This window comes from Monodelphis domestica, chromosome 3 (genome assembly GCF_027887165.1).
Source record: "Monodelphis domestica isolate mMonDom1 chromosome 3, mMonDom1.pri, whole genome shotgun sequence".
Lineage (NCBI taxonomy): Eukaryota > Metazoa > Chordata > Mammalia > Didelphimorphia > Didelphidae > Monodelphis > Monodelphis domestica.
In genome coordinates, this window is record NC_077229.1 from 133,687,829 (window position 1) to 133,710,007 (window position 22,179).

Genomic DNA, 22,179 nt, shown 5'->3' on the forward strand with positions numbered 1-22,179 from the left:
ACTCCTTCCCGCTAGGGCCTCGGTAATCGTGAAAGGGGGCCGGGGCGGGGGGGTAGGGAGCTCGACGCAAAACTCCGAATTCGACTCGGGCAGGTGGCAGCTGCCTCCCAACTTCGTTTTAAAGCTACAGACAGAAAAAGAGGGACCCGGACAGGGACAGCCAGCCGAGCCCTTTCGCCTTAGTGCCCAAACCAAGACAAATCTAAGAAGGAATGTATTACACAACCGATACTGCCCACGTGCGCCCGGCCAGAGCGTGGCAGCCAGCCGGTTTATTATTTACCAAGTTGCTGTAAACCTGGGTCTCGGCGGGGGCGTGGATGCGGGGAAGAGCCCAGTTGCCCTAGGCTCGCTGGGGCGGGGGAGGGGATCCTGGGAGCTCTGCGCAGTGTGGGAGAGGCTAGTTAGACAGGGGAGACCGAGGCGCTGTCTCTTTAAATGCTAGAGGCAGAGCTCTCACCGGGGGGAGCCCAGAGCCGGATCTACAATCCCTTCACTCTCCCTAGCTTCGGTGCTTGTTGCTCGCTCAGCCCGCTTGGAGCTGCTGCTGCTGCCTCTTTTCTGTAACCTAGAGCCGGTCTCTTTCCATCTCCTCATTCACGGCTGGAGTGGAGGGCGGAAAGAGGGCAGGAGGCAAGGAGGAAGAGGAGAGAAGGAGAAACAGGAGGGATAGTGAAAGATACCACCGCTTCCCAAGTCCGTTGGTGATCTACGCCAGCCGCGGGGTGAAGACATGCTTTGCTCTCCCTTGCCCATCCCCGCGATCGGCGCCGGGAGAGAGACTGAGGCTCTGACTCCGGGAAACTTGCCCTAGAAGTCTTGGATTGTGGCAGGGGCTGCCTACCCCTTGCCCCTTAACTCTCCCCACTCCCTTAAGCCGGGTAAGTTTCCGCAGGTAACCTGAGTGGGCGGGGGAGGGGCTGGCGGAGGGCTGGAGAAGGAAGTTCAGCAGGTGAGCCTCCTCGCTCACCTGGGCGGACTGTACTCTCCATTTCTCAGCTCCCAAGATTGAAGGGCATGGTGCTTTACCAGCTTTTGGAAGTGGATTCAGTCGGGAAAGTCGAGGGGCATCGGGAGGTGGGCAAAAACTTTTTTTTATTCTTTTCGTGATCTTCCCCACCCCCACCCCTTACAGCGCCCTACGCAGGTTCGGTGGCAGGTAGAGAGGGCGCCAGCGGCTGGGGCCTGAGCTGATGCAACGTGTGCTGTTGCCCCAGGGGTGCTAGGGGTAGAGGGGAGGCTGCTGCTACTTTAGAGATGGAGTTGAGGGTTCTCTTACCTACCCTACAGGTGAGGAGAAGAGCTATGTTCCAGATTTCTATCTCCCCCCCTAAGATTAACTGCCGATACTATCCCCCGAAGGGGGGAAAAAATAACACGTTTTTGGAAGCCTCTCTGCCCCTTGCTCATCTGAAACCTCCCTCTCACCCCCCAATGGGACATTTCCCTGCACCATGCCTTCTTCTCCGGGATGTCAGTTGCCGAAATAATGGTTTCATTTTCTCCTCCCCGCCCCCCCCCCCCCGCCTCCCACTCCCACCCCCACCTTCCCTCTCCCCTGCGTGTCTATTTTCAGCGTGATGGGCAACCAGGTGGAGAAACTGACCCACCTAAGTTACAAGGAAGTTCCCACAGCCGATCCCACGGGCTTGGACCGGGACGATGGTCCCAGAATTGGAGTTTCTTATATATTTTCCAATGACGACGAGGAAATGGAGCAGCCGCAGGGGCCCGGGCAAGACGCGGGGGATTTGCAGGATCTGCCCGAGGACCAGCTGCAGTCACCGCTGCCAGCTCCACAACAGCCTTACGATCCCCGGCTCTACGAGGTGGAGTGCTCCGTGTACTATCGGGATGAGTGCATCTATCAGAAGAGCTTCTCTTCGGGGCCGGCGGCGCTGAACACTTACACCCCGGAGAATCTACTGAACAAGTGTAAGCCAGGGGACTTGGTGGAGTTTGTTTCCCAGGCACAGTACCCACACTGGGCAGTGTACGTGGGTGATTTCCAGGTGGTGCATTTGCACCGGCTGGAGGTAACCAACAGCTTCCTGACCGACGCCAGCCAGGGCCGTCGGGGCAGAATAGTGAACGAGCTGTATCGCTATAAGCCCCTCAACCCCAGCACGGTGGTGCGAAACGCGCTGGCGCAGGTGGGCGCCAAGGAGCGGGAGCTGAGCTGGCGCAACTCGGAGAGCTTTGCCGCCTGGTGCCGCTATGGCAAACGAGAGTTCAAGATTGGCGGGGAGCTGCGGATAGGCAAGCAGCCCTACAAGCTGCAGATCCAGCTCTCTGCCCAGCGCAGCCACACATTGGAGTTTCAGAGCCTGGAGGACCTCATTATGGAGAAGCGTCGAAATGATCAGATTGGGCGCGCCGCTGTGCTGCAGGAACTAGCCACCCACCTGCACCCCGTGGACCCAGATGAAGGGGTTGGGGAGCCTGCCCGGACTACCAGCGAGCTCGCCGAGCTCCCCACTTTGCCACCGACTCCTCCCCCCTCACAGCTCCATTCGCAGGCGGCACACTGATGTGGATTGCAGCCGGGAAATTGAGCTGTTCACAGCTGTCTGCTGCTCTCCTCAGTTCCTTTCTCCCTTTCTGAACCCTATCGGGGTTTCCAGCCTTTTTGGAAGCGGGAGGAGGCCCATAGGAGGCTAGGGCGCAGTGAGCCCTGGCTAATGCTCAGAAACTTAGAAAGTAGCGGTAGGAGTAAGAGGGGCAATTCTTTGTGTGTTTTGGAGGGAGGGATGGGAGGAAGACTTTCATCCAGAGATCCCCTTCGCTTCGCTTTCCCTCTCCCCTTCCTTCCCATCTACTTCAGCAATTAGTTCGTTGAAGGTTGGGGTCAGGTGGTGGTGTTTTGGAGTAGACCCATTCTTGAGCCCCATGGAGTAAGGAAGAAAGTTAAGGCTTGTGACTGCTGAGGCATTCCTCTCTCCTTCCCCTTTCATTTCCGAGCACGTTCCTGTTGGTTCCTTGGACAAAAGGCTAAGTGCGAGTTTGCTGGGGCTCCAGGGGAGGCAGGCACGAAGAGCTGCAGATTTCTCTTCCCCCCCCTCCCCCAATAGTGCTGTTTGTGGATTGGGGGAAGGCGCAATGATTCATTTCCTGGGATTCCTGGGGAGTGAGACCGGGTGGGTAAGCAGTGGAAACCGAGACCCATACCTATTTTTGCTATAATAAGTGTAACAAATATTCTGTAAACTGCAGGCAAAGAGACAAAGGCTATCCACGCCTCTCTCCCCTCCTTCTTTCCTCCCCCTTTTAGAGAGCAGATACCACAAGTAGTTGGATGCTGAGAGCCAGGCTCTTAGAAGATGTCCCTCTTCCTGTTCCCTCCAGCTCCTCCTTCCTCCCAGGTTACAAGTAAATCATTGTCCCGGACAGGCTTGGGGAAGGATTCAATTATGGTTGGGCTTTGTTTCTCTCTCCCGGAGCTGCTGTATGCACTAGAGCTGAGCTATTTGTTACTATAAGAAACCAGGAGGCTGAGGGAATGGTCCTTTGTGTCACTGATCTAATTAAACTTGCTCAGCTCTGTTCATCTGCTGAACTGAGGGGCTGGGAGGGGGGGCCTGGGTGCTACCCTTCTCAGGATCGACTACCAAAGCAGCATTGTTAACTAAACAGTCAGAATTGCCTTCCCCCCTTCATATCCGTACGTTAGTCCGCACCCCCACCCCCACCCTTATTTTTTTTCATCATTAATTTTTATTAATTGTTGGCTCTGTGAACGACTTCTCATCCCCACTATTTCCCATGCACTAAGCTAGTGAAAATCTACTTGGCTTGAGCTTTATTTCCATAGTAAAATGCTTTTGTTTTGAAATCAACACTTAATATCATTAAACCAGTGTTGAAAATCCTCCCTAGCTAGCAGTGGTCTCACTGCCTAAGAAAACAAGTTCTTCCAGAATCTCTCAAGAAAAAAATGTCAATCATAAATAGAAGCCACCTTGTGAGTAGTTAAACACAAATGCTGTTACCGATCTCATAAGGAGCAAATGGGGTTGTTTATGGGTATAGTCCAGCATCTGTGGCAACCAGACAATTAGGCTGAACAGTTATTTCTCATATTTGCTAATGAGCTACTGCTCTGTTCACTATGAAGCTTTTTTTTTTCCTTTCATTTCACAAACTGCCAATTGAAAAGCTTGTTCTGTCCCAGAATGATTTGTACACTTAATTTTAGGATGCAGCTAGCTTGGCTCAGAAGTATTGGCATTGTTAATGCTGCTCTGGAGAACATTGCCACAAAGGATTGGGTTCAGTTTGTTTTTGTTTTTACTGAAACACAATATAGTGAGTCGGTAGTGCTCAGGCACTCTTTGTGACCATCTGACTTACTATAATATTTAAGGGTACAGTGAGCTGTGGTCTCTTGAATTTGAAGTACCATCAGATTTGGTAGTTTGGGCAGAGGAAAAGATAGTAACTCCATAGCATCCATATTTATTTTAGTCATATCTTGGCTTATCATTTGCATAGAATTCAGATCTTAACATTTATTATTTGCTTATGTGGACTCATCAACTGAATATTCTGATGTTAAAATTGTCTTTTAAATGTCCAGCCCCCTTAATAGATGCTTAAGAAAATAAGTAGTGTTCTTAAGCCATTATAGTCATTGTGACCTTATGGCAAGTCACTTTATCTCTCTACACCTCAATTTCTTCTTCTGTAGTCAGAGGCATAGACTGATTTTTTAAGTTCTCAAATCCAATGATTCTAAGGATCTATTCTCTAATTTACCAATAGGTACCTGAAGTCACACAATATTCTCCCATTGTCGCTTTGTAACTGACCACCCTAGCTTTTGGCTGTCCAGATCAAATGTGTAACTTGTAGGAAGAAATTCACCTTTGTTATAATGGGAACTTAAGTGGAGAAGGCAGAGTCTTAAGTCCTGAGTCAGTCACTTCCCTCTTCTTTATATCACAGCTTCCACTACCCAGAATCAATTGTGCACATGGTGAGGTGGGACAAGCTTAAGCATGGATAAACAAAATTACAAAAAGAGCCAGAGACCTAATTTTAGCCAATAGTCTCAGCTGCCTCTCTAGGCCTGCTAACAAGCAGCAGAATTGACAGATTTGAGTTTTCATCTCCTTTCTTCTGTCCACGCTGGAGGGAAGTGGCTAATGAACAGTGACCAATGGGCAAACGAGCAAGAGGACATATTTTCTTCCAACTTTGTTGATACCCTCCCCTTGCCCCCCCCCCCCCCCATCCCTACCCTTAACTGGAATGCTCGGGCCTACAGAGCTGACTAGTTCTTGGAAATTAAAACGAAGAAAAGCTAAAAGAAACTTATCGTGAAAGGAAAATTCAGCACCATCAGAACATGTATTACAAGTGGCTTTCTGGAGAATCAGAGCTTGATGGAGGAGGGAGATTGATCTCTGGTTATTCCAAGAGTGAGGGAAAAGACCCAACACAGAAGCCTTTCCCAAACCAATGTAAGCATTCTTAAAAAGGAATATTAGGTTTTTCATCAGCTATGATAAGTAGAGGCAGATTTCCAATGGGATTTCCCACCCTCATTTTAAGAATCTTCAATATGGTTTTGCAGTAACATACTCCCTCTTTCCTGTTTGGTTCAAGAGAGAAGCAGATCAGCTGACAGATTAACTTTTCCTCCAGGTGGCAGTGTTGTGGATACAAATAAATTTTTATTTAAGCCTCATAGCAGTGGCTTCACCTGGCACTTTAAAATTCTAAATATATATTTAAGCATATTTTTTGTTCCTTGTAAGGGATTAAAAACCCCTTTAGAAATAATTTTGTACTGTGAATTGTGGATGCTCTTTGAAGGAAAAATAAATTTGATTCTAGGGCTTCTCTGGAAGCTTGCATTGGGAGAGGGAGTCTGCCCTACTGGAGCATGAAGTCAAAGTCAAATTTATATTTTCTTACCTGAGGAAATATTTTATTGAGACTGCTTATGTAGAAGCCCCAGATACCAGCTTTACAATTCTTTTGTAGCCAAGACAGAACTTTTTTTTTTTGGTAGTATTACCCACATTTAACTGAAATTACTTTTTGGTACTCAGGTAGCAAAGATACAACCTGAGAAGCATACTTTATTCTGAATCTAAAAGTGCAAGTTTTCTAGTCTTTAAGAAAGACATACATGTGTGGTTGAATTTTTGCCCATTGGGTGCTTTTGGCTATTTTCAGCACCAGCTCTTATAGCAGCCCTGGGGGGGAACAGATATTTTTGAAAGCAGAACTTTACTTTTATACAATAAATAAGATATGGAGAACTAAGTACATGTTAACTGCTTGTTTTCTAACTTTTTTTAAAGGAATTCACTGTGTTTAGGACTGTCACTGTTGTATGTTTGTCTAACCAGCCACTTTTTAAAATTTGGAGTTAACTTCCAGTGTGATTATAGTTACAGATGAATGGATTTGAGTTTTGAAAGCCACACCTTTTTTTGTTTGTTTAAATAAAAAAAATCAGGGTAATTTCAAACTTGAGTGGTTTATATGACTTTCCATTACAGTGAACAAATGTTTCACTAAATCTACTTGAAGTTTTTTTTTTAATTTAATACTGTAACCCTTCAGAGAATTTCATATACTAATAGGATAAAGCACCACATGAATCTTTTTTTTTCCCCCATGAATTACATGGATTTTTTTTCATTGACAACTGTGTTTTCTGTCATTGTTCTTATTACCACTTCTTGAGAAGGAAGTTCAGGTTTCAGATTGTATCATTTCCTTCAAAATGAAGGGCAGGGCATAATCAAAATAAAGATTTGAGATTTTTTCAACTTTCCTTTGCTGTAATTTATTTTTTAAATCATCAGGTAAGGACCTGAGGTAAGGATCTGTAATGTGTCAATAATACATTTATTGATGAGGTAACTTCAAATTTGCATTCTTCTAATGTGTCTTGACTTAGTTTGCTCCATCTGGATGAGGAAGCCAAACCAGTATCTGCCGATTCAATGATACAAACTTTAAACTGCACATTCAAATGAAGAATTGCTTAAATCCCATTCATTTAGGCCATTTGTTTCCACAGAAAACTTTTTCCAATCTCAAACTGTCAAGCCACATTGGTTTGGGGAATCAATACACCCCTTTGGATTTGGTGGGACTTTGACTAACATGTTTCAAGCTGGCTTTTCATGTAGAGCTTAGTGACCTCGCCCTCATGGTGGGGGGTGGGGGGGGTGTTGGCAGAGGAAGGAGAGTGGCTTAGTTTTAGGCAGAGAACTAGAGCACTACACATAATTTAATTACAGACAGGAAATCAGTGAACAGGATCACATGGCATTTATTGGCACCACTCAGGGTTTGTGTGCCAGCAACTGATAAAGGAACAGATGTGTAGTCTGTGTGAATGAGGGGTGGGAGCCCACTAACAAACACCGGGAGTGTTCCTGAAGCCTTTACAACTGCTCAGCCAGCCGGCTGCTTGCTTGACGGTTCAAAGAGCTTGGTTCTTACTTAGCCTGGGTTGGGGTTCTCTGGTGAGAATTATAACCAGAAGAGTTTAATGTTAAATATGAAAGGAGCATCACCAGCAAAAAGGTCTTAGTTTAATTTTGCACATCGCTGAAGAAGATGGTTCAAAGATAAGAAGGAAAGCAAACTTAATTGTGTTTGGCTGCTTGAGGAGTTAGGACCAATTACTTCCAAAGTGGAGTTGACCTTGCTTGGGTTATACATTAAGCACCTACTATGTGCCAAAGCAATGTTCTAAACCCTGGGGATTCAAAGAGGCATATGCAGGAGCAAACAAAACACCTGTCTTGGAACTCACAGTCAAAGGAAGACAACATGCAAATATCTGTACATGAAAAAATCCCAGCATAAATTGAAAATAATCAACAGAGGGCAGCTGTATTAAGAGAGGTCTGGAAAGGCTTTGTGTAGAATATGGGGTTTTAGCTATACTTGACACAGGCCCTGGAAACCAGGAGGTGATGAGAAAAGAATTCCAGGCATTCAGACAGCCAGTGAAAATGCCCAGAGTGGAGAGATGGAGTGCTTGGTGTGAAGAAAACTACAAGGAAGTCAGAAATCAAGTGTATTTGAGGAGTTTTAATTTTTTTTTAAGAAATCTGAAGAAAATAGTTTGGAAAGCGCCTTCCCTTTTCCCTTCCCCTAACTGAATATGAAATTGGAAAGGACTGAAATGAAGATCTCTTACCAATCCTCTTCTCCTTCCTTTTCCTCTAGCTAGAAGTTAGACCTGGATTTGATTTCTGAATCATTTAGTAACTCTTTGTAAAAGTAGATGAGACATTTTTCTTCACTTGGATTTCATTTTCTTATCTATAAATTTGGAATTTAAGACTACATGCAAGGGCAGAAGTCCAGCTTGAGCAAAACCAAGAAAGAATTTTCACTTGACCTTATAGATAATGAGGGGAGAAGATATTCTTGGAGAAAGAAGTAGTTTTGAGTGATTTTAAATAATTTTGCTTAATTTTTAAAATTAATACATTTCAAAAATTCTCAATTTTTAAAAGCATTTTTAGATTGAGAGTGTCTAGAAAAAAGATCAATAAGGCTTCTAAGGCAAGTAGTATATACACATACACAAATATACATCTTTATTTCAAAATTTAAATATATGTATCAAATGGGTTTCACTGATTTAAAGAAATCCTTAATTAGCAATAGCTGCAATTTGTAGCCTTGGAGGGTTGCCTAGGATACTGAGAAGTTAAATGAATTGCCAGGAGTCATACAGCTAGTGTATGTCAGACAGAATTTGAATCCAGGTCATCTTAGCTCCTAGGATTCTCTCCACTATACCTTGCTACTTCATTTATATAATGGCTCATTTATATACTTCCCCTTCCTAAAACCCCAGTTTTTAATTATTTTTAATTCTTGTCTTAGTATCAGTTCTAAGAGAGAAGAGAGCACCAAGGGCTAGATAATCAGGGATTAAAGGATTTGTGCATGCTTGCATAGCTAGGAAATATCTGAGACCAGATTTGAATCCAGATCTTCCTGGCTTCAGATCTGGCTCTCTATCAATTGTGTTTTATTTTTTTTAAACTCATACCTTCCATATTTGAATCAATACTGTGTTTTAGTTCTAAGGCAGAGGGACTGTAGGAGCTAGGCAGTGGGGGTTAAGTGACTTCCCCAGGATCACACAGCTACCCTCTAGTTTTTAAAATACTTTGCTGACAACCATTCTAGGAGGAGACAGTGGGGTATGTTGTAGAATTGTGCTGGGTTGCAGAGCCTTGAGGGGGAACTTGAATTCTAATCTCAGTTCTGGCTCACTCCCTTATGATAAATCATTTTACCACCAAGACCTCAGTTCCTCTAATGAACTTTTTCAGCTATCGTAATTCTATGAGTCTAGGTAGACAAGTCAGCATCTTATAGATGAAAGGACTGAGAATCGGAAGGGTTAAATGACTCGGCTAACAGTTACAGCAAATGGACCTCCTGGACATGAAGTGATCCTGCTCCAAGCCCAGTGCTTTGTCTCTCCTCCTCTGGGTGGCCACATACTTAAATTGAAAAGTTTAATGTTGCTTGCTTAGAAAAACAGGTGCCTCCTAGCTGTGTGACCTTGGACAAGTCTCATAATCCTTTTTTCCTAACCCTTATCCTTCTGTCTTAGATTTGTCATTAAGAAAGTAAGGTTTAAAAAAAAGGAAGAAAGAAAAAAGAAATATCACCAGCCATATCACTTTAACAGTTATTCATTAAACTGCCTACTGTGGGCAAGGGGAGCCTGAGCATAGTGGTCATTGACTTGAACAAGTATAAATGAGATATATAAACAAGGACAGAAAATGGAATCATTTGGATTCTGTTTCAGGGAGAAAAAGTGATATCCAATCTGCTGCAGTTAGGTGGCTCAGTGGATTGAGAGCCAGATTTAGAGAGGGGAGGTCCTGGGTGCAAATGTGGCCTTAGATATTTCCTAGCTGTGTGACCCTGGCCTAGCTTTTATTGCTCTTCTGCCTTCGAACCAGTCCTTAGTATTGATTCCAAGATGGAAGGTAAGGGTTGGTTTGTTTGTTTAAAGGAAACTTTTTACCTTACTAGGGAGTCTGTTGTCTTGGCCAGCCTTACTGTAAACTTCTCACAAGATAAGGTTTCTGTTGCTTTCTTTAGAGCCCAAACTTCTCCCCAAAGCAACCAGTTTAGTCCTGTGATTTGTTTATGTAGGTGTTCTTTCCTCTTTCCTGAAAACCTCTGTCTTTCCCCCTCCTGATGGAGAGGTCAGTCTGGCTTAGAGCAAAGGATGAGTTATATTATGTGCTTTGAAGAAATTCAGTTTTGTTACTTTGAAATCTATAAAGTAATGCTACTGAGGGGGAAGGGAGCATTTTCCCCTGGCTTTAGAGATGATCTTCAGGGCCCCAACAAGTGGATAAGAACTTTGGGCAATCAGCTCCTTTGTTTTTGCTTCTACTGCTGCTCTTGAATGGGGGTAGAAAAGTTTAATGAACTCCCTTCTGTGGTGGATCAAAGAGTTCCCTTGTTTCTTTACCGTTATTGGATTTATTCTTGTACGTCTATAGAATTTCAGAATTACTTAGAGACATCAGAGATCACCTAAGACCAATCCATTCCAGGGAAAGGATCCCCACTGAAACACATGTGGTAAGTGATATTGTTGTTCTTCAGTAATGTCTGACTCTTCATGTTCCCACTGGGGTTTTCTTGGCAAAGATACTGGAGTAGTTTCCCATTCCTTCTCTAACTCATTTGACAGATGAGGAAAGAGAGGCAAACAGGATTAAATAAATAAGGACAGAAAATGGAATCTTTTGAATTCTGTTAAAGGGAAAAAAAGTGATATTCAATTTGTCTAGAGGCAGGATTTGAACTCAGGTCTTCCTGCCCCATGGCTCAGCACCCTATCCATTATACCCCTTAGCTACCTCCCAAGTGATTACCCAAACCTGACTTGAAGCTCTCCAGTGTGAGGCAACTCCAGTATCCATGGGGACCTATTGCATTTGTTGGAGAAAGATAGAGCCAGCTTTGATGTCAGGCAGATCTAAATTCAAATCAAGTCCTTCCTCTGACAACTACTGTCTATGTGACCCCAAGTCAGCTCACTCCAATGCTTCCAAGTAACCCTTCCAGACTATAGCAAGGGCAGAACAGTTGATAATCTGTAATAATAAAGGGACCTTCTTCATTGGGAAGTCTCAGAAAGAAAGGAAACTTTTTAGGTAGTTTTATATTTTGTTTTGTCTTGTTTCCTGACCTCAAATCTAAATTTATCTCTATGTAACTCCTGTCTAGTTCAGCTCTCTGGGGTCAAACTGAGCATTTTATCATTCTTTTAAGCAGCAGCCCTGCAAATGCTGAACCCTGTTCCCTTCCTTAGGCTGGTCACTCCTCTCCTTCTCCCACCCCCAAGCTGTCTTCTCTTGTACAGGTTAAACATCCCTATGTATGCCAACCCATACTCATATGGCATAGATTACCCACCTTCAGCAGCTTTCCTAAAGTGCGGGGCTGAGGATGAAATAAAATATTTCAGATGTGATCTAACCAACGTAGAGTAAACACTCACTACGGCAGGCAGCTCTTAGGAGACTTAAGGAGGGGGTAAAAAATGGACATTATGATAGACTTTTGATTTCTTGGCTTTTCATATCTCTGACCGTTCCAAGGTACTTTCCAGGCATGGCTCCATTTGTGTTTTTTTGGGCAGTGTGTAATTTGAAATCTATTACCCTAAAAACTACATTTCCCAGGAGCCCACTGACTTCCTGTCATGACGTGCTAACGTAGACAGGGAGATATATTGGGTGGGGTTCCTGGTCTCTCTCTCTCTCTACTTCCTGTTGTGACTGTGGCAGAGTGGGGGTTTTGAACAGGTAGATTAGCCATGAGCACGTGGTTTTATTTTGTTACCTTTTTATTTTATCACTTCTAGGGATTATTAATAAATCTTACAAAATATAATATTTTAAATTATTGGAGATTAATTTTAATTTTTATAGCAGAAGTACTGAAATAGTTTGCCATTTCCTTCTCCAGTTCATTTTGCAAATGGAGAAATTGAGGTAAACATGGTTCAGTGATTTGACCAGGGCTATATAACCTGCTAAATGCCTGAGGAAAGATTTAAATTCAGGAAAAATCTTTCTGACGCCAGGCCAGGTACTCTTATCCCCTTTGCCACCTGGTTATCCCTTCCGAGGTGCTTAATTAACACTCATACTTAATTCAGTCCTTTCTACAGCAAGAATGCAGGTTGACCATCATTCTAGGAGACCTAGAAGGAAGAAGGGAGTCTGCCCTAGTCAGGTAAACAGCTGGAGCACTCAGTTCTGGTTGTCACACCTTAAGAATGGCATGGAGAGACTGGAGCCCGTCCAGGGAAAGATTGGTACAATGGCAAGGGGACTCCAAAGCCTGTCATACTTGTTTTAAAGTGCCTTTGCTATTACTAGAACAGACAGGGTTTGGGAGAGTGAGGGCAAAAGAGGCAGGGAATGAAGGATTAAATCTATTCTATTTGAGCCTAGAGAGCAGAACTAGATGAAATAGGTGGAAGTCACTTGAAGGAAATATGGGGGTGGGGGGGACCCTGCTAATACTGATAGCTATGCAAGGTTCCTATTTCTGGACATTTTCAAATGATTATTGGTTCAGTTACAGATTAGATGACATCCCTTCTATCTCAGAGTTTCTGAGTCAAAAAGTTGGCTATCTAAGCTGATAAGAAAGCCCCAAAGCTGTTTCACAATCTGCTTGTGAACACCCCTCACTTTCACAAAGACTGCCAAGGGAGTATTATTGCCTTTAGGATTTGGTGATTTCTGTCTTTGATGTAGAGGAGTGAGGGAGTGAGAACTGTGGAAGAAATGCCCCTACTCTCCCAAAGAAAAGATAATTGAGTAGACTACATTCCAGATGTTCTTGCTCTTAATGTACAACTAAAGTTTTCAATGATGCCTTCAGCTTTTAAGATGCCGCAATGCTATTTTGTTTTTGTTTTGTTTTTAATTTTTAATTTAATTTTTATTTTTATTATCATACCAACACACTTCCCTATTGGTCATTACTTTTTTTTTAACCCTTACCTTCCATCTTAGAACAGACAGAAGAGTGGTAAGGGCTAGGAAATGGGGGTCAAATGACTTGCCCAGGGTCACACAGCTGGGAAGTATCTGAGGTCAAATTTGAACCCAGGACCTCCCATCTCTGGGCCTAGCTCTCAATCCACTGAGCCACCCTGCTGCCCCCTCCCTGTATTGGTCATTTTTATAAGAACACTCTTATATATAACCAAACCCCCCAAATAAAACAATATGCAGATATAAAAGATGACTCCAACAGTTCTTTCTCTGGAACTGGATAGCACTCCCCATCATAAGTCTTTCAGGATTGTCCCAGATCATTGCATTGCTGAGAGCAGCCAAGTTTTCACAGATAATCATTGCTGCTACTATGTACAATGTTCTCCTATTTCTGCTTTATTTCACTCTGTATCAGTTCCTGCAGATAGATCTTTCTAGCTTTTTCTGAAATCATCTTGCTTATCATTTCTTATGGCACAATAGTATTTCATCACCAACATTTTCCACAATTTGTCCAGCCATTCCCCAATTGATGGACACCCCCTCATTTTCCAATTTATTGCCACCACAAAGAGTGCAGCTATAAATATTTTTGTACAAGTCTTTTTTCCTTATTATCTCTTTGGGTTACAAACCCAGCAGTGGTATGGCTGATGGTCATTTATCGTCCTTTGGGCATAGTTCCAGATTGCTCCCCAGAATGGTTGGATCAGTTCATAACTCCACCAGCAGTGTATTAGTATCCCAATTTTTGCCACATCCCCTCCAACATTTATCACTTTTCTTTACTGTCAGAGTAGCCAATCTGATAGGTGTGAGGTGGTACATTTCTTTAATCAAGAGTAATTTAGAATATTTTTTCATATGATTATTGATAACTTTTGATTTCTTTAGCTGAAAAGTGCTTGTTCATATCCTTTGACCATTTGTTAATTGGGGAATGGTTTGTATTCTTATAAATTTGACTTAGTTCTCTATAAATTTGAGGAAATAGACTGTCAGCAGAAGAATTTGTTGTAAAACTTTTCCCCAGTTTGTTGTTTCCCTTTCTAATTTTTGTTACATGAATTTTGTTTGTACAAAATCTTTTTAATTTGTGTAAGAATTGCCATTCTTACTTTTGACATAATCAGAATTTTTCATTTTATGATGCTGTTTCTTGTTTGGTCATATATTCTTCCCTCCTCCAAAGATCTACCAGATAAACTATTCTGCAATGTGATTTTTGGAGGGAGAAGAAATCAGTGGGATGATTTTGGATACTATCACTTACTATAAAAAGACTAGAAAAAAGTAGACTTCAGTTCAGCTTCCCTGGTCAAGCTTCTTTGAAGTGACCTGGACAATTCAAAACAGTCTTCAGTGTATTTCTGAATTTTAATAATGCAAATGAATATGTATTAAAAAAACAAGTTTATTATTAGCACATCATGTTAGCATTGGGTCTAATGTTGAGTCTAATTTATTATATGACATGTATATGAGTATATATGTTTTACCTATATGTACCTACATTTTATATGTATGTATATTTCTACATATGTATTTATATAGATGTGTGTATATATATTAATATATATACACATATTATCTGACCTGAGTCTCATAAATATGCACAAATATGCTAGCTAAAATCAAGTATGCAAATTTCCCTATGCATACAATAGTATGTATAGACACACCAAAAATCACATCTTTATTGTATCATAAATTGGACCTAATGCTATCTACCTATTTTTATCTGTGTCTATATCTCTATTTCTATCTATCCATCCACCTATCCGTCCTTCCATCTATTCATCTATCTACCTCTATCAATATCTATATCTATTTATCTCTCTGTCCCTCTCTCTCTCTTTCTCTCTCTGTCCCTCTGTCTCTGTCTGTCTGTCTGTCTGTCTGTCTGTCTGTCTCTCTCTCTCTCTCTCTCTCTCTCTCTCTCTCTCTTTCTCTCTCTCTCTGTCCCTCTCTCTCTATTTCTTTCTCTCTCTGTCCCTCTGTCTGTCTGTCTGTCTCTGCCTCTCTCTCTCTGTCTCTCTCTTTCTCTGTCTCTGTCTGTCTGTCTGTCTGTCTGTCTGTCTGTCTCTCTCTCTCTCTCTCTCTCTCTCTCTCTCTCTCTCTCTTTCTCTCTCTCTCTCTGTCCCTCTCTCTCTATTTCTTTCTCTCTCTGTCCCTCTGTCTCTGTCTGTCTGTCTGTCTCTGCCTCTCTCTCTCTGTCTCTCTCTTTCTCTGTCTCTCTCTCTCTGTCTGTCTGTCTCTCTCTCCTCTCTGTCTCTCTCACCTACCTACCTACCTACCTACATTTAGTCAGCTAAATGACTTAATGGATAGAGTGCTAAGCCTAGAGTCAGGAAGACCTAACTGGCCTCAGATGTATACCAGCTGTGTGACCCTGGGCATGTCACTTAAATTCTATTTGTCTTAATCCACTAAAGAAGGAAATGTCAAATCACTCCAATATCTTTGCCAAGAAAATTCCATGGACAATATTATCATTCTATCCACTGGGTCACAAAGAGGTAGGTACAACTGAATGACTGAATTACAGCTATTCAAACACAAATATATGTACACAAGCATTGTACATACGTGTATATGCAGAGTATAACCTGAAAAGCCTAGAAATTAAAATCATAGATTTAGAGCTGGAAGGGACTTTTGAGGTTATCTCGTCTAATACCCTTAAATTGAAATATAGAGTAACTGTAGGTAGGTAGGTGAGAGAGACAGAGAGGAGAGAGAGAGACAGAGAGACAGAGAGAGTCAGAGACAGAGAGACAGAGACAGAGAGAGAGAGACATCATTATAAGGTAGTTTCTGAGGAAGGATTTGAACTAAAGTCTTTCTGACTCCAAACTCAGTGCCTTTATGACATTTTTAGCCTTAAATCGACCACTAATTCCTTGTGACCTTAATCAAGTCTTTTCTCTGAATCTTATTTTACTCCCTTATAAAATGAAAAGGTGGCCTAAATGGTCTCTACAATTCACTCTAGTTCTAACATTCTGTTTTGGAGTGCAATTTTAGTTTTTGATTTTTTAAAAAATTAATTCAGTTGATTGCCAAGAAGAGCCAGATACTACAGTTAGCTTAGGGAGAAGGAGTGGAGCTGGGAATTCATGTCTTTGCTACCCTTTATTGCTGGCAGAACAGCCCTATGTTTTAATCTTTTCAACCTTCCCCATCCTTCCTTCTGAGGAATAAAAGGCCCAAACAGTTAGTTGTTGTAGTTGAAGGGGGGGGGGGGGGCCCTTAAGAGAGTGTGTGCATATTCAAGCCCAAATTGCCCCCTTCCTACAGGGTCATGCCAGATCTCTGCAACTAGTCTGAAATGTGCAAGCTGTGAGTGAAGAGAACCCAAATGCACTTCCTATGTATGCCCAGCCATAGCTGGAGACAACTAAGCAATTCAGATTCAGAGGGACTTGATGCGTCTTTCCTTCATTCCCTTCTTAAATGGAATGTACTTGGAGTGTTCCATTCCACATATTCAAAAATCAGGCAAGTTATCTGAAGCCATCCAAGCAAACCTGGCTGGAGTTAGAGTTGAGGCTCCCCTTTTTTCCTTTTTGAACAAGGTATAGATGGAAGGAACTGTCACTGAGGAAGCTCCCCCTCCCAATGTAGATCTGCAACTCTACTACCTTGGGATAGGAGGAGGGGGATGAAAGATTAAGTGGTTTCCTGAGGCCACAGAACTGGGCTGTGACTGAGGCTGGACCCAAAGCTCCGTCTTCCTGGCTATGAGAGTGGTTCCTTATCCAGGATGCTTCATGTTTTGAAATCAAACCCAGCCATGGAGCGGAGAATTCTTAATCGTCAACTCACACTTAGGGTAGCTTTGAACAGTTTACAAAATCTTTTCTTTAGAACAACTCAGTTGAGTAGTGTGTTATTTCTCCCTGTTTAACAGATAAGGGCCCCCCCCCCCCCCTTCAACTACAACAACTATATAAACCGTGTCTTCTGACTCCAATCCTATCATCCCTTTCCATTACATCATATTAACACATTCTAATGAATTCAATAACTTGATTCACTCTCAACTGTCCAACGGAGCCAAAGTTAACTCTCTTTATTATATACTTGCTATGTGCCAAGCACTGGGCTAAGCACTGGGGATACAGAGAAAGAAAGAAAAAAGTTGTCTCTGATCTCAAGGACCTTACAGTCTAATGGGATGCCAAGAGTTGTGGACAACAGGATATACAGAATAAATTTTGGATGGTCTCAGAAGAAGATGCTGAGGTTAAAGAGGTCTAGGAAAGGCTTCTTGCAGAAGGTGAAATTTTGGTCCAGCCTTGAAGGAATGCAGGGAAGCCAGATGGTAGAGAGGAGAATGTTGTCCCAGACATTGGAGAAAACTTAAGAAAGAATGTAGGGTATGCCTTGGAGCAAAGAACTTGGTCTCTGGATCAGTACAATGGGCCATTTTCATATTCTCAGCAGCCTCCATGTTGCTTTTCTGATCTTGTCATTTACAAAAGTGTCTCCTCCTTTTCTAATTGTATTTGGTTCCAATTTCTCTAAAATGTACTGGCAATTTTAAGCCTTCCAATCCATCTTTGCCAAATTCTCCATGGATGTGTTACCATTTGTTTATCTAATAATTATGGGATTTCTACATCTGACCCAAAAACTTGCTCTTCGGGTCACTTTGGTGAGACCAGCACTTCTAATACTCCATTATCCAATTCTGAGAGCCGTTGTCCATCTGCTGTCCAGACCAGATTATTCAATCTGGCCATCTGGCCATGGAATGGTAGATTCTTCACAATGTATTTTATGCTACTTCTCACCTTTTGCCCTTTGCCAACCACCGCCGTCCATGCTAGATTCAATTTTCTTTGTCCTGTGTGTACTTGGTGATTTCCCAGGGAAGAAAGAGTCTAGCCCTTCCTGCCCTAGGACAGGAATGCAGGTGAGTGTTGGGTGGGAAGGAACTACCTGGAAATAGAGACTAACACCTCAATTATTCTGGGCTATTGGCTCACATTATATTCAGTAGTCTGACTCTATGACCCCATTTGGGGTTGTCTTGCCAAAGATCCTGGAGTCGTTTGCCTTTTTCTTTTCCAGATCATTTTACAGATGAAGAACTGAGACAGACAGGGTGAAGTGACTTGCCTAGGGCCACACAACTAGTAAGTGTCTGAGATCACATTTGAACTCAGGGAAGTGAATTTTTTCCTGACTTCACAGGGGCATCCTATTCTCTGCCTCACTTAGCTGCTTCTGGCCCACATTAGCCACCATATAAGACATAACCTCCAGCAGGGCTGGTGGGAGGGCTTCCAGGAACCATTCTTTTAGGTGATTTCCTAGTGAAATTGCACTTTCTCTATTTTCTTCCTGATTATGGTGATGGAAATTATTTACTCCTGAAACTCAAATCAATTTAGTGATTGTTTGCAAAAAGGAAAGCCTCCTCAGTTACTCCTTTTGCTTTTCAGCTTGGGAAATGTACCTCATTTTGGCTTAAAAAGTCAACCAGTGAAGAAAAGTAAGAAATGGAGAGAAATGGAATACATTGTCTCTGAAGATAAAAACAAAGTCATTATTAATTCAGATGCTTATTGAGTATCTACTGTGTATACTAATGGGGGTCAAGTGACTTGCCCAGGGTCACACATCTGGGAAGTGTTTGAGGCCAGATTTGAACCCAGGACCTCTAGTCTCTAGGCTTGGCTCTTAATCCACTGAGCTACCCAGCTGCCCCCTTGTATATACTAATTTTATAGAAAGCCAAATACAGGAAGAATAACTTTGCTCAGTAGTATCAGTCTTCTTGACCCCATTCAAGGTTTTCTTGGCAAAGATACTGGCATGGTTTGCTATTTCCTCCTCCTCCAATGTGTCTCCATTTTCCAGACAAGGAACTGAGGCAAAGAACAATTCAATGACATGCCCAAAGTCACATAGTGAGCAAGTGTCTGAGTCAGAATTTTAACTCAGATCTTCCTGACTCCAGGATTGGTGCTCTATCCACTGCCCTGTCTAGCTGCCCCATATGCACATACACACACTCCTAAATACATATGCATATATAATACTTATGTGTCTAGATTCAATAATAGGTATATGTGAGTACATGCACATGCATAATTATATCACATACATATGTACTATGTACATATACACATTATATAATGGCATTACATGTGTTATAATTATATGCTATATAATTCTAGTTTATATATAGTATATAATGATATAATATTATATATATATTTGTTAAAAATTATATTTGAATTGAAGCATATATTATGTAACATATCACATATATATAAACATATTAATATGTGTATATATTTAACACCCACACCAATACATGTACATTTGTATGTATATATTCAAATATGTGTATGTGATATATATATATAAATATAATATATACCAACATATACATATATAATATACAGATACACCCATGTATATAATATATACATATACAACAGGCAAAGCACACATATATAAACATATATCACACAACTCATACATAATGCACACATGTATCCAATGTGTACATATAAGCAATACAAGATATATAGAACATGTACACAGGTGTATGTAACACACGCACATATGTATATATTAAGTGTATACATGCGCATATATACACATACATGTACAGTATGCATATAGTATATGTGTGCACTATGTAGTGTACCAATTTAACATATTAATATGTGTGTATAAGTATATATAACACTCATACCTATTTATATATACTATAATATGTACCTATTTAACATATACACATGTATAATACATATATATCATACACACATGTACAATGCATACATATGTGCAATATATACAAAATATATACATTTTCACATATAGAAACTTTCTGCCTTTCGTATATTCCCACTAGACTCAAAGCTCCACAAAGATAAGGGCTGTGTCAGTTCCATTCAGTCAGCAATTCTTAAGTATCTACTATGTGCAAAACATTTCTAGATCCTTGAATCCCTAGTACTTAGCTCAGGTCTTTACACAGATAATGTTCAATAACATTTTTTAAAAACAGAATTGAATCGAATCCAAGATGAATTTCCAGATGCTCCTCCCTCTCACATTAGCTTGTCCATGTTGCATTTCACTCACTCCTCCTGCCTTGATGTATTGATGTATTTGGAGGAAATGTTTCTGAAATGGTTTATAAACTTTCTTGCCTCTTAAAACAGTGTACACAGAACATAATCGAGCTATCTCAGAGTTACCATGACAAGCTGCGTGATTTACTCTGTGGTAAATACCCAACATAGTTGTAAGTCTGGTTTTTAGCTTTTCTGAAATAGGGTTAAGTTAGGCTGAGAATGAGATTCCAAGAACCTGTCTTATAGAGTAGGGGCTTTATGACAACGGTTCCAGATGCTCAAGGGTACTTTGTGGCTGCGAGGCCCTATAAAAGTGTCAGTTGTTGTTATAAGATAGCATATAATGCACTGAAATTATGTGTTCAGACTCAAGTCTCAGCTCAAACCCCACCTTCTGCAGAATGCTTTTTCTTGGTCCCTCCAGCTGCTAGTGCCCTCTTCCCCTCCTTTCTCCTTCTTTCCCTCTTTTCTTCCCTCCTTCGATCCTTCCTCCCTTCCTTCCTCTCTCCCTCCCTTCCTTCCTTTTTTCCTTCCTCCCTTCCCTCCTCCCTCTCTTTCTTCCTCCCTCCTTTCTTCTCTTCCTTCCTTCCTTCCTTCCGCTCTTCATCCCTCCCTCCTTTCTCCCCTCCCTCCTTCCCTTCCTCCCTCCCTCCCTTCCTCCCTCCCTTCCTTCCTTCCTTCCTTCCTTCCTTCCTTCCTTCCTTCCTTCCTTCCTTCCTTCCTTCCTTCCTTCCTTCCTTCCTTCCTTCCTTCCTTCCTTCCTTCCTTCCTTCCTTCCTTCCTTCCTCTCCATCTACCCTATATATATATGTGTGTGTGTGTGTATATGATACACACATTTATGTTGATATCACATACACAATGCATATATTACATACATATACTCAAATTTACATCAATACCTAAATCCATATTAATATTATATACACATATATGCATATATATGACATACACATATACACATATATACATAGTGGTTGTCTCCATCCCTTACAAGTGAGCCTTTTGAAGGCAGGGACTACATTTTTCTTTCTTTGTATTCCTGGCACATTGAAAAAGCCTAATAAATACTTGTTGACTGACTATTGAGTAAGAGCTAAGAAAGAAGAGCGGAATCCAGGTGGCCTCTCTTCCAAGGCTTTGTGGAGGAGGTGGGGTTTGAGCTAGGCTTAAGGATATGGAAACTTGTATGAAGTAGAGAGGGTAAAGGTCATCTCAGGTGTGACTCAATCAGTCATGGCAATTAAACATTTTAAACATCAGGGAATCAATAGAAAGCTAGGGCACCTGAAAACCCCATCTCAGTGAATCATTTTAGCCTTTTCTCCCCAGTCTGAACTAATCCCAGAAATAAGGGAAAAGGAAATAGACTACTTTGATTAGTATTTCTCCCTTCCTGCCTTTATGAAAAAAGCAATAATAAGGACTAAAACAAAAATCCTAAAAAATGTAGTCCTAGAAGGCAGAAGGAGGGGCTATGGGTAGAAGTTAAAGATACAGATTTAAAGTCTGATGTCAAAAAATATTTTTCCTCAGAGCCTTTTAATTTAATTTTATTAAGTTTATTTAATTAATTAATTTGGAATATTTTTCCATGGTTATATGACTCATATTCATTCCCTCCCCTCCTCCCACCCCCCTCCCATAGCCAACAAGCAATTCCACTGGGTTTTACATGTGTTGTTGATCAAGACCTATTTCTATATTATTAGTATTTGCACTAGGGTGATCATTTAGAGTTAGAGCCTTTTTTTTTAAAAATATATTTTATTTGATCATTTCCAAGCATTATTCGTTAAAGACATAGATCATTTTCTTTTCCTCCCCCCCACCCCCCATAGCCGACTCGTAAATCCACTGGGCATTAGATGTTTTCTTGATTTGAACCCATTGCTTTGTTGATAATATTTGCATTAGAGTGTTCATTTAGAGTCTCTCCTCTGTCATGTCCCCTCAACCTCTGTATTCAGGCAGTTGGCTTTTCCTCGGTGTTTCCACTCCCATAGTTTATCCTTTGCTTATGAATGGTG

At 41.7% G+C, this 22,179-nt stretch overlaps 1 protein-coding gene and 1 long non-coding RNA gene across 3 annotated transcripts in view; one reads left to right on the forward strand and one right to left on the reverse strand.

Annotated features, from left to right (window-relative positions):
• LOC103099125 (uncharacterized) overlaps positions 1-389 on the reverse strand; it is a 28,363-nt gene extending 27,974 nt beyond the window's left edge. The window contains exon 1 of the long non-coding RNA XR_001629168.2: positions 284-389. This is a non-coding gene — a long non-coding RNA (uncharacterized LOC103099125). The remainder of the gene's footprint in view (positions 1-283) is intronic.
• On the forward strand, positions 44-6,789 carry LRATD2 (LRAT domain containing 2). 2 transcript variants are annotated; one of them, XM_007488314.3, is made up of 3 exons: positions 44-881; positions 1,000-1,077; positions 1,577-6,789. In XM_007488314.3, exon 3 carries the CDS (start codon positions 1,581-1,583, stop codon positions 2,529-2,531), a length of 951 nt encoding a protein of 316 aa, XP_007488376.1. In that variant the 5' UTR covers positions 44-881; positions 1,000-1,077; positions 1,577-1,580; the 3' UTR covers positions 2,532-6,789. The 2 variants fall into 2 exon arrangements, with proteins under 2 accessions (XP_007488376.1, XP_007488375.1); XM_007488313.3 differs by lacking the exon at positions 1,000-1,077 and having other exon boundaries at positions 60-881.
• Positions 6,790-22,179: the final 15,390 nt, after the last annotated feature.

What these genes read in the sequence shown, in the direction of transcription:
- LRATD2 (XM_007488314.3), top strand. Translation starts at nt 1,581, where the DNA reads ATGGGCAACCAGGTGGAGAAACTGACCCACCTAAGTTACAAGGAAGTT.